The following is an 18707-nucleotide window of genomic DNA, read 5'->3' as shown; positions in this document are numbered from 1 at the left end:
TACCCAAGGAGAAGCTAAAGAACCACAAGTCCCAAGAATGTTGGCATGGGGTGGAAAGTACTGGTCCACTGGAATAATGCTTAGGATATTCCACGTCTTGCCGACAACAATGGTATCATCGGCAATATCCATGCGAGCCCAGCACAATAGTGAACCCTAGTTTCCCGTCCTTGGTTGGGAACAACATGAATTCCAAGATGTCCACTAGAGTCTGAATCAAGGCGAGCTTTTTCGTCTTAAGATTGAATTGAAAAATTGTATAGAACATTTTTACTCCAGAGACACTTTAGAGACATTTTTAGCAAACTTTGTTAATTCTCTATCGTAGAGGCATCTTTTCGGCATAATGTGACAATGGTGAAAATTAGAGATTCTCTTTTGGAAGATGGTCAAGTACCATATATGACAAATCAATGTATATTTGTCCCTTGATGTTGAAACAACTAGTGTCCCACACCAGACAGTTGACGGTGCCAACAACGGTGGCACTCGCCATGAAATCAAAGTTGCAGCTGCAGCCTCTGATGGAGTATACCTTGCTTTACTCCTTTGTCTAGGAGCTCCAGACTCACACATATGTGGTCAACGTTGCAGTCATCCAGACAGAAGTAGGGTAAGTTGTGAACACAATAGTGATGTGGAACATCGTTGATTGGTAGTCACAATCATCGGTTCCGGCATGTTCTGGGCTATTGCAGCTGCCAATCATGGCGGTGCGGCAACTATCATCATTGGTGAAGTAGCATCTGGGCATGGGGATCACATCCTGGCGGTGGTGGGAGAATCTGAAACCGGTGATCTCCCCTCCCAACCAATTAATGGTTTGCATCAACAGGTCAACAAAATGCCTTTACACATTAAGTGAAAACTTGAGATTTGTTTTCAGAAGATGCTGAAGTCCCATATATGTCAAAACAATGTATATTAATTTGTGTCTTGATGCTGAAACCATTTGTGTCCCCTTCCCTACCACCCACCCAGTGGATGGCTCTGGTGAGATGGTGCTCGGCATGAAATAAGCTGCATTTCATGGAGTTTATCTTCCACTACTTCTACATCTCAGAGCTCCAGATTCACATGCTGATGCGGTCTAAGTTGCACTCTAACGGGACACGTATAAAATAGACATGGCATGCAGCTCAAATAGTTTTTCATTGAGTTAACATACCATATATAAACTCAAGAGTATGTGCATATAATATTATATAAGATGGCACTATAATTGGGCCTTCTTCAATTGTTGAAAACATTTTCAGATAATAAGATAGCCCTGTGTGTTGTGTTGGTGCTAGGGCACACAAGGTGACATGTGTGAAGTAGACATGGTATGCAGCTCAAATTATATTTGATGGTGTTAATAGAGCATATATAAAATCAAGAGTATGTATATATAGTATTATATAAGAGAGAGCTGGTATAATCTGATAGGCCTTCTTCAACGTATGAAACCCTTTGCATAATACTCCCTCCATCCCATAATATAAGGGATTTTGGGTGGATGTGACACATCCTAGTCCAATGAATCTGGACATACCATATGTCCAGATTTATGGTACTAGGATGTGTCACATTCACCCAAAAATCCCTTATATTACGGGATGGAGGGAGTAAGAATCAACTTCCATGTATCGCCCATCATATAGTTATGTCAAATGCAGAAGCACACATACTAATTACAGTAAAGTGCTTCTTACTTTGTAATTAAGGTAGTATCCATCAACAACAACAGATAACTTTAAATCATCCTAGTTCAAAGAGCTTTTAAAGCCATCTTGCTTATTAGAGCAAGTTTAATAGTATAGCCAACTACTAGCTCCAATTCATCTATAGCCAATCTAATAGCTCATTCATACAATAGTTACCTATAAACATATACTACACCATTAATATACGGTCCCACCTCTCATACACACACAACGTATTGGAGTACGTGCTGCAGCTGGCTACAAATCTATATCCCGCTTTCCTTATCTCTCTTCTCTTCTCTCCTCCACGTGTGTTTATAGCTGACTTGTAGCCTGCTATTGTACTCGCTCTTAGCTTAGCCATCTCAGTTATCCGCTTCATCACCTCTCTACAACCATTGCCACCTGCCATTAGTAGAACATGTAGAGGATTAAGAGCCCGATTAGGATATTTCATCTTGGTACATACATTTTTTTAAGGAGGAGCATACATACGTATCACCATTATGTTCACTTAATACTCAAAATTCATCATAATGTTTGTTTCTATAGAAAATTATGGAATCCATTGAAAAAGATTTTGTTTTGTGTGATTTATTTTCTTAGGAAGAATTAGACAGCAGCAATTTTATCATTTATGGTGAAGGAACACATTTTTTTTTCTTTTCCGCGGCCCGCTATACCGCACACACACCACAGCACACACACGCGTGCACACACACAAATCTTAGGGAAACAAATGGAAGCTCGTGTAGATAAATATGGTGGTGAAGTTGGTCCTCTGATATAGTTTTTTGTAATAATTAAATTCGATAACCCCTAGCTTGGTTCAAACCAAAACTTAGTTAGAATGCTCTACTAACCCAATCAATGCGGGGTTGTGGGTTCTATCGTTCTTCTCCTTAGCACAAAACGTGCATTCCAACATCATAGCAGGCTTCATGTCATGATTTGAATCAGAGTCCGAATCCCAATCAAGAACTCGGTGATAGGAATATATGGGGGGCATAGCATAGTAATGATCTGCAAGCAAAACAAAAATGAACTAGATATGTAATTTCTCAAATCATTTGCAGCTAATTGTTCCCTATATATGTAGAATAGTTATTACTCAGTAGCTAAATAAAATAATTGAAGTTAATTTGTTGTTCCACTCAGCTATTTGCGAAGAACATTGATATGTCATATTTATACCTGTAGTAGGGATAGATAGTACTGAAGCTGGTCCTCTGAGATATCTGTTGTATTCCCTTGATTCTGTGCCGATCAAGAAGATTCCAAGCTTAAATATATTACATGGAGCTAGGGTTTGGGCGACGCCCAGGCGATGGCGGGGCGGCGGCTATCTCCTGTGCTGTGAGATGGATTTGGATGGAGTTTATCTCCGATCTGCTAAGGTGGTCTGCAGGGTTTCCGCCTGCGTACGGATTATGTGGGTTTAGGAGCAGCGCTGTCGATTGTGCGGCGGCGGCCGTCTGTCTCGTGGCGAGATGGTGTTGGATGGAGGCCCTCTCCGTTCCGCGCATGGTGTCTGCAGGGGTTTCTCATGCTAGGTTTTCCCAAAGCCAGATGTTCTCTCAGTTTGGTATGAAGAGTTTGGGAAGGGCAGTGAATTTCTACCACGCTTTTTGGAGAAAGTTCTTCTTGCCCTTCAAGGTTTTTCTACGCCCTCAGAATTCCTTATCTGTTGGCCGTGTCTCCATGGGAGATCTTCGTTTTTGGTTATGGAGATGGATCCGGGGAAAGAACAATATCCGTATGGGACTGGGAGTCTCGTCCGATCTGTTTCTGATCTTTTCACCACCACTATATAAAGATCATAGCCCACAAGTTCTAACTACCGATTCCAACAACCATCGCTTCAGCCTTCCTCCTGATCTAGGGTTTCAGGTTTCTTGCCGTGTTCTTCAGGCCATGGTGACTAATGGCGGTGGGGGTAAGAAAGGGGTCATCATCGGGATGACTACCCACCCGAAGCCGCCGGGAGACACCCCGGCAAAGGAGATCGTGGCTGTCTCAAACAATATGGTGCTGGAACCTGTGCAGCAGTCACCGAACTCGACGGAAGTGCCGCTGCAGTTCAATCATCCGTCATCGGCTGGCATTAGTGATTTCTACTCCTCTGGTCCGGGAGCCTTTATGGATGGAGATATGCCGGAAGAGGAAGATGAAGAAGTGGTGGAGGTTTTGCTGGATGATGGCGAAGTTCAACAAGCGGGGCAATGGACAATTCTGTCTAGATACTATTCCCTCAGAGTGCCCAATCAAGCTGCGCTCTTTGAAGATATGCGACGGGCATGGAGATTGCGGGCTGATATGAGCATCAAATCCCTAAGAGACAATATGTTCATCGTCACTTTCAGCTCGGAGGGAGACTACAACTTTGTGCTTCAGGGCGGCCCATGGCTGCATCGGGGTGACGCTCTCCTCGTCGCTAAATTTGACGGTATAACTAGTCCATCCCAAGTTCCTCTTGATTGTGTTCCAGTTTGGGTTTGAGTCTACGATCTTCCTCTGGTTCTGATGACGAAGAAGAGGGGCGAGCTTTATGGCAGTAAGTTGGGACGTGTTAGGGAGGTTGATGTTGATGAAGAGGGAAGGAACAAACACGACTTTTTCCGCATCCGTGTCGATCTTCCTGTCAAGAAACCCCTGAAGCCTACGCTAGCTATAAAGATCAATATGCAGGGAAGTGAGGTGGTTAGGAGATTTGAGCTGAGATATGAAAGGGTACCTTTCTTTTGCTTCATTTGTGGTTATATTGGGCATTCAGATAAAGATTGTGAGAAAAGGGTTGCCAATATAGACCATCCTTGCCGATTTTCGTCTGATCTTAGGTGTTCACCGTTAAAGCCCTTTGAAAGGAAGCTAAGTACTATCCGGGGTCAGCAAAAAACTAGTGTTGCTCGTAATCTATCTTTCAGGGGTGCAGGTAGCGCCAGCTCTTCGTCCGCCAAACAGCAGAAGGGAAGCTCTCGGGAGGATATAATTCCGGACAGGGTTGATGCACATGATGGTTTTGATGGCAGGGAGAATGCAGGAGATGGAGCCATAGATGAGCAACTGGCAAACCAGGCAAACAACTTGACGGTGTCTGGGGACACTACAGACCAACGAATAGGGCAGTATGGGAGAGATAAGGTGCAGCAGTCACAGCAGTCTGACTCTGTAGCGCACACAGATGATGAGATGATCCCAGCAATTCAGCATCTGCAACACCCAGCCTCCTTTGGTGGGGACACTTCTGATGATCTCAGCGAGTCTAATCGGAAAAGGACGCCAAGCCACAATATTAGCAAGATGTCAGAACGAGTTCAGCAAGCACTAGTGGTGTATGAGAAAGATGCTGGAATAAAGCAGGTAATGGCTGCAGAGGGAAAGGAGCCGGGGAGAGCTCTAAAACGGTCCAGGAAGACAGAGGTGGAGGCTACGTTGGGAGAAGCGGAAGCAACTAGCCCGGGGGCTACTGGTAAACTGACGGGACCCGTCCTTAGGGCCCGTCAGGAGAAATGAGTTGCTTGGCTTGGAACTGTCGTGGTTTGGGGAATGCGGCGACAGTTCGTGACCTTTGTGGCCACTACAACAAAACACCCCCAAAGAAGACATCTTATATGTAGAATAGAGACGTTTTGTTTCATCTCTAGTAGATAGTTGAGGCATTTTTATAAAGCGTTGTAGGAACGCCTCCCCAAGGATCGTCTCAAAAATATAGAGACATTTTACAGAACACCTCTACAAAATCTGAGACGTTTCGTGGAGACGCTTGAAGCACGTCTTCATAAACACATAGAGTCGTTTTAGTGTGTCTCTATAAATAAATAATGATTTTTAGAAAAATCATTTGCGCCATACCTGAATTAACGTGGAGACGCTCTTAGAGGCACTTTATAACATCTCGATATTACGTTTGCATGTATTTGGGCAGTATTTGGATGCCCCGTCTAATACGTATTTTTATTTTTGTTAATACGTTGTACTAAAGACATATATGTCTTCGTATAAATACTTGTACATATTTTGTTTTGCTAACTGTATATGCAACAATTTTACGAGAACATCCATTTTTTGGAGTTCTCAAGTATACTATAACAAGAGAATCAGTGATAGTAAAGTAGCAACGCTCTGTATACAATAAAAATAATGTAGTTAAAATTAAACCATCCAGCACGGTGAAAAAAAAAAAGATCCACATAACAGCTGAGTTCACAACTGAAAGGAAAACTAAAGTTCAATGAAAATTCCTGAACATAAGACTTAAGGCATGTCTTCTAAATTGATGGAAATCAATCTAAATAAGTTCTTCAGCTAGAAAGTGCATCACATCTTTCATCTTCCTTCTATTGTTTTAAGGGGCATCCTTTCTTCAATTATTTTCATAGTCCTCCCTTGCCCTGCAAACAAATCCATATTAACAAAATAATGGATACAAGCACTTGAGGGAGGTCAAGTACAACAGGATCACTAAATTTAATTGGAGACCTACCTAGCAGGTTGAGGCTGAAGCTTTTGTCTTGGCTTTCTTACCTGGAAATTGACAGATGTTATATGGGTAACAAGAAATGAAAATATCACACCATGAAAAATGTAAAGATACTTGGTGTTGATGGAATTGAGCTTACAAAGGAACGAGGCCAAGCAATAACAAGACCAATTGCATCTCTTAATGTATGGCAATTTTCAGATGGTCTAGGCAGTCTCTCATTACCACCAATATTTGTAACATAATGAACAGCCACCCCATAAAATTCATGACCAAGCATGTTTCCTCCAATCACATGGGTGCTATCTGTAGTCACTAAATTGCCTTTGGCCACAACTGTACTTTTGATTCTAGGATTCAATGAAAACATGTAAACCTCCCTTTGATCCTATCATTTGAGAAACATGATAATGTTATTCATGAAACAAGAGAGATGTTATTTCTCACAAACAATAGGTAAACACATACTGATTTAGATGAACTCTGCTTTAAGACTTCCTTTGGTTGAGCCTCCTGTGTCACAATTTGACCCGTCAAGTCATGTGAATATGTACAAACAGGATCTGTATTGCTACATGAAGCATATACACAGCCAATAAATTTGATTTCTTTTAATCAATAGTTTGAACTTAACCTGTTTAGCTTTACCGTCATGTGATAAAATTGGTTCCATGCTACTTTCACTAGTCCTGGGCCTTTTGGAAGAGCTTCCAATGCTTGCTTGCTGCATTTAAAAGTCGGTTCTATTATATAAAGTTCAAAAATTCAAGCACTGTCCAGTTACAGAGCAAGAAATTAACAACTCACCTTTGCAAGCGTTTGCTGATTTGGTAAAACAGAATTGAGGTGTGTCTCTTTAGTTCTTGCTGAACCGACAGAACGCAACTGCTGCAAGATGTTATAAATTAGCCTTAACACATTGGCGAAATTCGATTTGATATATTTATCAAGTATAAAACACAACACCTGCACATTATTTGGTAATGCATGGCCACTGGAATGTGAATCCTCAAGGTCATTAACTAATCTGTTTATAATAGCATTACCAGCTTGTTCATGAATAAAACCCTGCAAGAGAAAAAAAAGCAATAGTATCGCAGAAATAGTGCATCAAAATGTTCCGAAAAGTGATTTTTGTGTTCTTAGTTTGAATATACCTTATTATGTTCCTTATCACGTGGCACTGTTGATTCCATGTTCTTCTGTCCTGTTTTGGACCTTTTGGCAGAGATTTCCATTCTTGGTTGCTGCATATGAAAGTTGGCTCCATTATATAAACTTCAAAAATTCATGCACCGTCCAGTTACAGAGCAAGAATGTAAAACTCACCTTTGCAGTCGTCTTTTGATTTGGTAAGACAGAATTGAGGTGTGTCTCTTTAGTTCTTGCTGAACCGACAGAACGTAACTGCTGCAAGATGTTATAAATTAGCCTTAACACATTGGCGCAATTTGATTCGATATATTTATCAAGTATAAAACACAACACCTGCACATTATTTGGTAATGCATGGCCACTGGAATGTGAATCCTCAAGGTCATTAACTAATCTGTTCATAATAGCATTACCAGCTTGTTCATGAATAAAACCCTGCAAGAGAAAAAAAAAGCAATAGTATCGCAGAAATAGTGCATCAAAATGTTCCGAAAACTGATTTTTGTGTTCTTAGTTTGAATATACCTTACTATGTTCCTTATCACGCGGCACTGTTGATTCCATGTTCTTCTGTCCTGTTTTGGACCTTTTGGCAGAGATTTCCATACTTGATTGCTGCAATTAAAGTCCTGTACGGTCATATACATGTACTTAAAATCAAGCAAGGCTTATTAGCATAGTGTGATATTCATAGTCCACCTTGGTAGTGTGTTCAGATGGTGTAGACCAATTGGCGAGATGATCCTTGGCACTAGTAGAACTAATATAACATGATTGCTGCAGCTCATGGTAAATGACAATATTTAGAAAGATTTGATTAGAATTTATCAAGTAAACATTGCATCACCTGCACATAATTTGATGTAGCATGGGCATTGGCATATGAATTATCTAGGTAATTATCAAATCCATTTGTACCGACATTGTCAACTTGCTGAAAAATATCAACCTATAACAAAATCAGAAATCATGTAGTTGTGCATAAATGTTCACTAAGTCAATTTCTGCATACTTAGTCCGGATACTCCTCGAATGTAAAGAGAATAATAAGCATGAAGGATAAGAAGTTCACAAACCTAAAGTCTCATGACTGTCACGTGCTTATGACACAGCTGCTTCCTGTTATAATTCGTGGTATCCTTCCTGATAATGTGCAGACAACAATAACGAAGCTTTGTGCTTTCATGAACGCAATTTCACAGAAAGTCATCGATCCAGAAAGTTTAGCCGACCTTCAGCATGACGTGGTGCAATGCCTTGTCACCTTGAGTAGATCTTTCCATCGTCATTCTTCAATATAATGACGCATCTTCTGTGCCACCTTGTAAAAGAGATCGGTATTCTCGGTCCTGTGTACCTACACAACATGTTTCCTTTCGAGAGGTAAATGGGCGTTCTAAAGAAGTACATTCATAACCGTTCTCATCCGGAAGCAAGCATCGCGAATGGGTATGGAACAGAGGAGGTCATTGAGTTCTGCGTAGATTTTATTGAAGACATCGAGCCAATCGGGGTACCCGAATCAATCCATGAGGGGAGACTACGTGGAAAGGGCACACTTGGAAGGAGAGCAATTATGACTATAGACAACGATTTATTCCGTAAAGCACATTTCACGGTTTTGCAACAATCTTCGTTGGTTGCTTCTTACATCGATGAGCACCTTGCGATTGTTCGCTCAGAAAACAGTGGCAAGTCCTATGCCTGGATTACACGCCATCATATTGATACTGTCCCCGCTTGGCTGCGAGAACACCTCCTGGGTAACGAGACGATTGACCGACAACTAGCCTTCTTGGCTAGGGGACCCTCCGGCTCGGTAACTACATTCCAAGGTTATGAAATCAATGGATACACTTTTTACACGAGAGCCCAAGACAAAAAGAGTACGAACCAGAACAGTGGAGTTCGTATCGATGCCACATGACACGATGGTCCAACTAGCACGTATTACGGTGTCATCGACAACATTTGGGAACTAGAGTATGGACCCCTGAAGGTCCCTCTGTTTCGGTGCCAATGGGTTAGACTGACTGGTGGAGGCGTAACGATTGATGACAGCGGGATGACAACGGTTGACCTAAACAAGGTTGGATACTCAGATGAACCATTCGTTCTGGCCAATGATGTAACGCAAGTTTTTTACATGAAGGACATGGATAGCAAACCAAAGAAGGGGAAAGGGCCCGATGAGCCAAGACGCCATGTTGTTCTCCCAGGCAAGAGGAAAATCGTCGGAGTCGAGGATAAGACTGACGAAAATTACGATCTGTTTGAGAGGCAACCTCCGTTTGCAGTGACGGTTGACCTGAGCATCATACTATCAAAGAAGGACACGCCGTACTCACGCAACGATCATAGCGAAGGAACAATAGTGAGGAGAAAGTACGTGACGAAGACAGTGACCTAGGTTGTTTGATGGAAGATGTAAATTATTTGTATTGTATTGAAGGTCGAATTTGGATCAATATATTATTCTCAACTGCTTAATTTGTAATGTATTACTATTTTTGAACCATTTAAATAGGTCATATGATATTTATAAATGATTACTTCTATTTATTTACACTTTGAATACAACTAATTTGGCAATATGTTATTTATAAATGATTTTGGTACTTATTTACACTTTGAAAACAATTAAGTAGGCCATATCTTAATTATAAATGATAATTTCTATTTATTTACAATTTGAATGGAATTAAATTGGCCTTATGTTAATTATAAATGATTATTTCTATTTATTTATACCTTGAGACCATTTAAATAGGTCTTATGTTAATTACATATGTTTATTCCAATTTATTAAAATTTTGAAAACATTTAATTTGGCCATATGTTAATTACATACAATTTTTGGTATTTATTTGGACTTTGAAACCATTTAAATCGGCCATATGGTAATTACATTGGATTTATTGGTATTTATTTGGACTTGTAAACAATTTAAATAGGCCATAACTTGATTTTGTGTAGACATCTTTAGTCCCGGTTATTAACAGTAGCCGGGACCAATATAAATTTTGGATTAGCAGGAAAATATCTTTAGTCCCGGTTCGTGGCTCCGACCGGGACTAAAGATATCTTTAGTCCTGGTTAGTAGTAACAACTGGGAGTAAAGATCAAATCTTTAGTCCCGGTTCTTACTACCAACCGGGACTAAAGATGGCCCGCTATAAATAGCCACTGCATCGGTTTCCCCGCACCACACTTAGCCACTTCTCCACGATCTTCTTCCTCGCGCGCCATCACCACCCGAGACGCCGCCGTCGCCACCACCGTCGTCGACGTCGTGCTCGCCGCGCTCAGCCGCCGTCGCCAACGCCACCGCCAGCGTCGCCTCCCTCAAGGTGAGGGGCGCAAATCTTGCGCCTCCGATCTCGCATTCTCTCTCTCTCTCTCGATCTTGCACACGCCAAGCTCGGCCGGACCTCGCCGCCATTGCCGTCGTCGGCACCGTCGTCCTTGGCCATCGCCGTCGCCGCCACCTCCGCCGCCGTCTCGCACCGCCGACTCCACCGCCACCACCTCGCGCCGACTCCACCGCCGCCGCCGCCGCCACTTCCGCCGTCGACGCCGGCCTGCATAGCCGCCGCCGCGCGCCGTCGACGCCGACAACACCGCCGCCGCCCGAACACGCTGCCGCCGACACCGACGCCGCCCACTGCCGCCGCCGACATAGCTTGAGCGAAAACATTAATGGTCGAACGTTTGAACGAGAACGTTTTAGCGAACGAGAACGAGAACGTTTTAGTGAACGAGAACGTTTTAACGAGAACAACGACTTAACGAGATGGATGGATGACTTAGCGACTTAGCGACTTAACGAGATGGATGGACGACTTAGCGACATAGCGACTTTGACGAACGACGACTTAGCGACTTAGCGACTTAACGAGATGGACAACTTAGCGACTTAGCGACTTAGCGAGAACGACGACTTAACGAGAACAACGACTTAGCGACTTAGTGAGTTAGCGACTTTCACGAACGACGACTTAGCGACTTAGCGACTTCACGAGATGGATGGACGACTTAGCGACTTAGCGACTTAACGAGAACGACGACTTAGCGACTTAACGAGAACAATGACTTAGCGAATTATACATGTATACTTGTAGGGTTTAGACGTATGAGCTGTACATGTTGATGTCCATGACCTCACTGTCTTTTTTTCTTTGCACGCACAGATGGCAGACTGCGATGATGAACAAATCCTGTTAGACACGATCGCAGAGGGCAGCAGTCAGTACTCGGTGGATGATGAGGGGAACGAGGATCCCAACCAATACCTGAACGAGGAGGGCAACGATGAGGGTAACCAGGAGGCTAACCAGGAGGGGACCGAGGAGGGGACTAATAGTCAACCGTCAGCCAGACAGAAGAGGCCATGCGGGAAAAGAGGTCCCGCGAAGAAGCTTGAGGGAAGGCACATCGTTACTGAGATTGCCCGAGACGGTGAACCAGTAGCCCCGGCGGGTATAGGACGAAAGTTTGTGAATCATTGTGGTTGGGTCGTGAGAGACAACGTCCCCATCAGCATAGTGTACTGGCGTCGAACTAGGTCACGCGGGGATGAAGATAGCTTTCTCCCTGACACAGAGAAGGACATGTTGTGGACCACCATGCTGGAGACATTCACGATCCCTGAGGCAGATCGTCCCAGATGCAAAGAATGGACCCTGAAGAAAATGGCAGAACTACTCCAGAGCTACAAATCAGATCTGTACAAGAGATACATCCTCAAGGGCTTGACACCTGATTTCAACATGCATAACAAGCTTAGGAATCACTGGGATGCGTTTGTGGCATACAAGACTGGAGCGCAAGGGCAAGCACAGATAGAAAAGAACAAAGCCAATGCAGCTAAGAAGAAATACCATCACCGGCTTGGGTCAGGCGGATATGGAAAGGCAATCCCCAGGTGGGACAAGTTGGAAGCTGACTTGATAGCAAGGGGTATCTAGCCGGCCACGGCTAATTGGCCTGAGCGATCGAGGAACTGGTTCTATGCACACGGTGGATCGCTCAATCCAGGTGATGGCTCCCTCATATTCGGCGATGAGATTCGAGATGCAGCACGCCGACTTGCGGATGCAATTGAAGCCTCTACACAGGGGACTTTCCGGCCCGACAGAGAGAAGGACGAGCTCACCCTCGCACTACAGAATCCTGAGCATCCAGGACGAACGCGAGGAAAAGGCGTCCTTCCTTGGAAAGATAGATTCAAAGAGGACATCCACACGTATAGGAGTCGGATGAGGAGCAAGAGGGATACAGAGGCTAAGATCGTCAATCTTGAGTACAGGGTGTCCACCTACGAGGCAAGGATGTAAGAGGAGGTGACAAGACAGGTGGACCAACGCCTGGCCGAGCAGCGTGGAATGGAAACACAAGCGCCCGTCATGGTGAGCCCCTCGGGCAATCGCAGCAGCTGCGCATCAACGGGCCAAGTTGGCCTAGAGGGCATTGAGGCAGTGGCAGCTCACGAAGCAACCCACTTCCCCGTTGATGATATCACGCAGCGAACACCCTGCGATATGCATACTCCCTTCAGGAACTTGTCTATCAAGGTATGCGAAATGCGAAATTTGTTACATATATATGTTGATTAGTAATTAATGAACTATATTTCTTGTGAAGGTCGCGTCGGGCATGGCCATACCCACGGACCCTTCGAATACATACCATTGCAGGCCCATTCCACATGGATATGCGAAGGTCGAGATAGAGCTGGTGGAACGAACCTACGAGGATCTCGAGCTTGACATCCCTGGAGGAGACGGGGAGAAGAAACTTGGAGACAGCCCACGCCATCATACTCTGGCGTAAGAAGGACATCGTGTTTCCCGGGCAAGAACGGCCGCCCGCTCCTCCTTCCCCGCCGCAAGCACAGTCTCCTCCGCCATCACCGCCTCGTCAGTCTCCTCCGGCTCCTTCCCCTGCACCACCACCTCCTCCGCGTGCACCAGCTGCCAAGTCTGCACCGTCGGGCCCGCGGGCAACTACTCCTCCGCGTGCACCTGCTGCCAAGTCTACACCATCAAGGTCCCGCCCATATGAACCCGCACCATCAAGGCCGAAGAAGAAAGCCAGATCTGACGAGCCACGGCTCCCCGCTCTCAAGAAAAGGGCGTACGACTTGACTCCGGAGGAGCTCGATGAAGCCGTTAGAGCGGAAGTTAGGGAGCAGTTGAAGCCACGTAGTCTAGAAAAGAAGATCCCTATAGCCCCGGAGGTTCGGGATCACTTTATTAAGATGGCCGAACCGGGCAAACCGGTCGAAGTTTCTGACTATGATCGAACATTGAGGAAGGCTCTTAAAGCCAAGCCTTCAGCAGTAAAGTGCGGAAAGGAAGTCCCTCAGCTGGGGCAACAGCCACGACAAGAGGTTGAACCGTTAGTCGTAGAACCGGCACAACTAGAGATATGCAACTTCTTGAAAGATACGGGACTGAGTATGGAGCAGTTGCTAGAGGACACACCTATCGAAATAGCTCCGGTCATGTACACGTTTAAACTCAGTGAACCGCTAGTCACGCCTGATAAGATCAGAGAGCTACCTACACAGATGTACCGGTTCCATCAATGGTACATGGAAAAATCAGCGATGGGTAGAGAGATGTTCGGAGCTAGGGTGCGAAACTCAGATTATTACCAAGGAGAAGATGTTATTTGGATCCGCTACAAAGAAGTCTTCGACTTATACCACCTGAAGGCCCTCGACGTCTCTATTCTCAGTGCGTGGACTTTGTAAGTACTGTTTATAGTTCAATTTTGTTCCTCCTTTGAACGTTGCTCACACACATTCCTTTTCCCCGTTGTAGAATGGAGATTCAGTTGTGCCGTCAACACAACAAATTCAATACTGGATTCATGGACCCACGCAAAGTGAACATGCTGATGATACAACAATACGAGAAACAAACTGAGGACAATATCGTCCATTTCCTGGTGCAGCAGCATTATAAGAGGTTCATACTACTTCCCTACAACACATCGTGAGTTCCTACAATCATAATTAACTTCAATTTTGTTCCTACAAAGTTCCTACAATCATACTATGTATCATGTAATGCAAATTGCAGATTCCATTGGGTCCTTCTTCCTTTCGACCTTGAGAAATCCAAAGTTCATGTCTACGATTCAATGGATAAACCGGAGAAAACTTTCGCAAAGATTTTCGAAGTGATAGATAGGTATTGTCATATATTGCACTGTCATTATGAATCATTGTATAACTACTAGATCTCGGATAATAAATTAATCCTTCCTAACAACTCTAAATAGAGCATGGATTCAGTTCCGTACATTGGTCCGCGGGATCTGGAATGAAAAACTCACCCGGAGGTTCAATTTTCCGGTTAGTACATGCTAACTCCAATTTTGTATTGAATCACTTCTTTGTTCTAAATCAGATATGCATACTAAATCTCTCGTTGTTTCTCTTTCAGTGTGCAAAGCAGGAAAAGGGGACTAACTTGTGCGGCTACTACGTATGCCAGTACATGCACTGCTTAGCACACCAAATCAGGACTAGCCAGGACCTTGAAGTACGTAAATTTATTCTTCCGTCAATTATTGCTTACTGGTTTCATATATATAATCCCGTTTTTTTCCAAATAACAGATGATTTACCTGATAGAGAACACCACCCACGATAATTTCATAAGGGTTGTTCAAGAACAGATAATGGGATTCATCAACGAGCATGTTCTCCATCCCACAGGAGAATTCTGTTACGATGGATCGACTATTCATAAAGCCGGTCCTTCTTCTTCTGATGCCATCAAGTCGTAGTAGCAGAAACAAAGATTACAACGTCCGAACGAATTGTAATATATATCTATATATTCATATATGCACACATGCATTTACTTTTGTGTACTTGGTTTGGTAATATATGTGTATATTTACTTACTTGCAAACTCATATTTTGTTAATATATATATGCATATGGCCTCTAATTACTTAAGTGCACACATATTTGTATATACATACATACATACATACATATATACATATATATATATATATATATATATATATATATATATGCATAATATAGAAATGTATATATTACACACATGCATATATGTGTGCACTATATGTATATCTATACATATATATATATAATGCATAGATATACATATAGTGCACACATATATGCATGTGTGTAATATATACATTTCTATATGATGCATATATATATATATATGTATTTAAACATATATATATATACATGATATATATTCATATATATATATATATATATATATATGTATGTATATATATATATATATGTACACCAGGCAGCACAACCAAATTAAAAAAAAATAAAAGAAAATTCATTAGTCCCGGTTGGTGGTGACACCAACCGGGACTAAAGATGGCTTTGCCGGCCACATGGCTCAGCCATCTTTAGTCCCGGTTGGTGTCACCAACCGGGACTAAAGATGGAGATTTACTCCCGGGTATTTGAACCGGGACTAAAGACCGCCATCTTTAGTCCCGGATTCTCCCTCCCGGTTCACTACCCGGGAGTAAAGGGGGTTGCGAACCGGGAGAGATGAGCACTTCTCCAGTAGTGGTCATAGAATGAATATAATTAAGCACTTTGTATAGAACAAGAAACGAGAAAGATATATACATTGTGTCTTTCATGCCCTTTTGGTATTTTTTAATTAAGCAGTGAGTATCCGGCAATTTGAGTTATATACGATTGTATGTGTCCATATTTTCAACTTCTTCTCCCAAATTGAAAACTTGGTATATTTGGGTATATATTTTCAACTCTTGCGTATACACACGCCGTACGTCATATAAGTATACCTAATTTTACTTCGAATACCCAAAATTTTTATCATAAACTTAATACAAAATAATAACATGAAAATTTGTTCATGGCATGTGATTTTTTCCCCCTACATATACACAATCTTTGAGTATATACCCATGACACACGTTTGTACTCATAACCTTATTTTAGGCCCATTAAAAACTAATGCCCCGTGTTCATACCCAATATTTGGGTATATTTGGTTCCAGTAATAAAAAATCACGAGTGTATATTCTATGCATAAATATAGAAATATACCCATCATGCATATTTTGTACATCAAATAGCTAAATTAATGACGCCATAAATGGAAATATATAGGTACGGATACATTACCATATACCCAGCCGCAATATATATTTCCAAATACCTAGTTTCCTTTTTTCAAAATGCTGCTGATCAGTATTTCCATATACTTAGTTCTCATGTTGCCAAATACTGAGGATCAGTTTCTATAATTAGGCACTTAGTTTAGGATAGTTCCTTTTGTTTTTTTTTCCATATACTTAGTTTCCATTTTTTAAATTTCGCACTTTCCATGATTCGTACATATATTTCCATTTATTCAAACCCCAACGTCAGGCTGATTTTCCATATTTTCATGATACTATTTCCAATTGTATGGCATTTAATGTTTCCATTTTGAACTTTACATGCAAATATGGAAATTCTATCATCCGAATTGCATGCATGCATTGAAATGTATTGATTCAGTGTATTTACTGTCTATAACTACGTTCAAATATATGGAATTCATTCACTATTAACGGCTATGTTCTTAACGGGTGTATACACATTAAGCTAATATACCAAAATGACTGAATCGATCATCCACGATCCTACGGCTCCCGACATTGGAGCCCATACATGGTGCCCCATCCGGGCGTCCTATATTTATATGTGTGTGTCTATATATATATATATATATATACTCACCAATTTATTTTTATTTTTTCTAAAAAAGAGAGAAGAAGGAGGGAGAGAAAAAAAAGGAGGAGGAGGGGGAATCGGAGGGAGGAGCGATGGGAGAGGGGGCGGGGGCGTGGGAGGGAGAGAGGGGCGCTGAGAGAGGGGGCACGGGAGGAAGAGAGGAGCGATGGGAGGGGAGGAGGTGGGGACGGATGGGAGGTGGGATTGGGGGTGTAGAATAGTTATTCTAAGGGAGGGGTGTATAATAGATCTACTCTCTCCTTTATATGTGCGTGTCTATATATATGTGTGTGTGTGTGTATGTATATGTATATGTATTTGTGTGTATTGATGTATGTGGGCAACATATCATATGCACACAAGTTTTCATGTGTACACACGTGCACACTAACTAATAAATGTCACTAAAAAAATAGAAAAATTCATACATGTACTTCAATAGTATTATACCTATGAGTAAAATCTTAACCTCAAATTCATTATATTTTAGCCGTAAAAAAATCTGACAATTTTAAGGTTATAATTTTATCAGAATTTTATCTTTTTTGTTACTCTATAATTTAAAGATGTGACTTTGCACGTAGATGTAATACTATTGGAAGTATATGCATAAACTTCTCTAAAATTTTTTGTGATAACTTTTAGTTGGTGTACACGGTGTGTACACGCGAAGGCCTGTGTGCATAGGATATTCTCCCATGCATATGTATATGTATATATGTGTGTATTACCGTCCTTCTTAATTTCTAATGTTCTATCATATAATACGAAATGTAATTACTAGGATGGGGTCGATGAATCGGTTTTCCATCGTCGTGGAATTCTCTCGCAGGATCAATAATCTGATCCATGATAACTCCCATCGGTTATTCTTGAATATCCTTTATATAGTCATCGTGGGGGAGTCTCTCCTTCATCCAAATGACCTATCAATTGAAAAAATAAGATACAAATATATGAAATCAATAAGAAATCGAGACATAAGGCTTGAATGATTTTGTTTTCTCACTTTGACAGAGACCTTCTCTTAAGGCAATACTTCTCTGAATTTTTTAATTGCAAATTTAGGTATTTTCAAAATTGGTGCATGAAAGAACTTTAAATTGTATTAATAATATCACGCTGTAATTATAATGCATATTAAACATTTCTTTTTGACTGCATGTATCGTCAGTTAGAAATTAGCTTGACTGGAAGTTGGGAGGTTTTGAGGTTTTATAAATATTCGAGTTCATAAGATATCTACTTAACAGCGTCTGCGTGCAGTTGTCATTTTGCAATGTAAGTCCATCCATGGAGAAAATCAAGATTATACAACATCCGTTGACCATTAAATTTTCTAATAATGTTTAACCATTTGTGTGGTAAAAAGATTAGTTAGAGTACTTATTCTAAAATATAAGTTATACTTCAAGTTTCTTTAATTGTAGAACATATCACAACAAAATAAATGACATATATATATATATTTTAATAGAACTAAAACGCTATGTAAAAATTCAAAAATTGTCATCTGTTTTAAAATAAAAGTAAGTAGTAGTCAGTAACTGCAACATTATAGTAAAACGGGGTTAAGTTGACTATATATACCTGCATGAAGAGCAGCGGCTTGCCAACG

The 18707-nt window shown here is 41.7% G+C and overlaps 1 protein-coding gene across 1 annotated transcript; it reads left to right on the top strand.

Moving 5' to 3' along the window:
- The first annotated feature begins 11510 nt into the window (after positions 1-11510).
- Positions 11511-14751, top strand: LOC127752639 (uncharacterized). The gene is made up of 7 exons (XM_052278045.1): positions 11511-12279; positions 12358-12652; positions 13017-13148; positions 13399-14073; positions 14148-14321; positions 14409-14519; positions 14739-14751. Exons 1-7 carry the CDS (start codon positions 11511-11513, stop codon positions 14749-14751), a joined length of 2169 nt encoding a protein of 722 aa, XP_052134005.1.
- Positions 14752-18707: the final 3956 nt, after the last annotated feature.

This window comes from Oryza glaberrima, chromosome 10 (assembly GCF_000147395.1).
Source record: "Oryza glaberrima chromosome 10, OglaRS2, whole genome shotgun sequence".
Classification (NCBI taxonomy): domain Eukaryota; kingdom Viridiplantae; phylum Streptophyta; class Magnoliopsida; order Poales; family Poaceae; genus Oryza; species Oryza glaberrima.
Note: the sequence above shows the minus strand (reverse complement) of the source record. Positions and strands in the feature narration are given on the sequence as shown.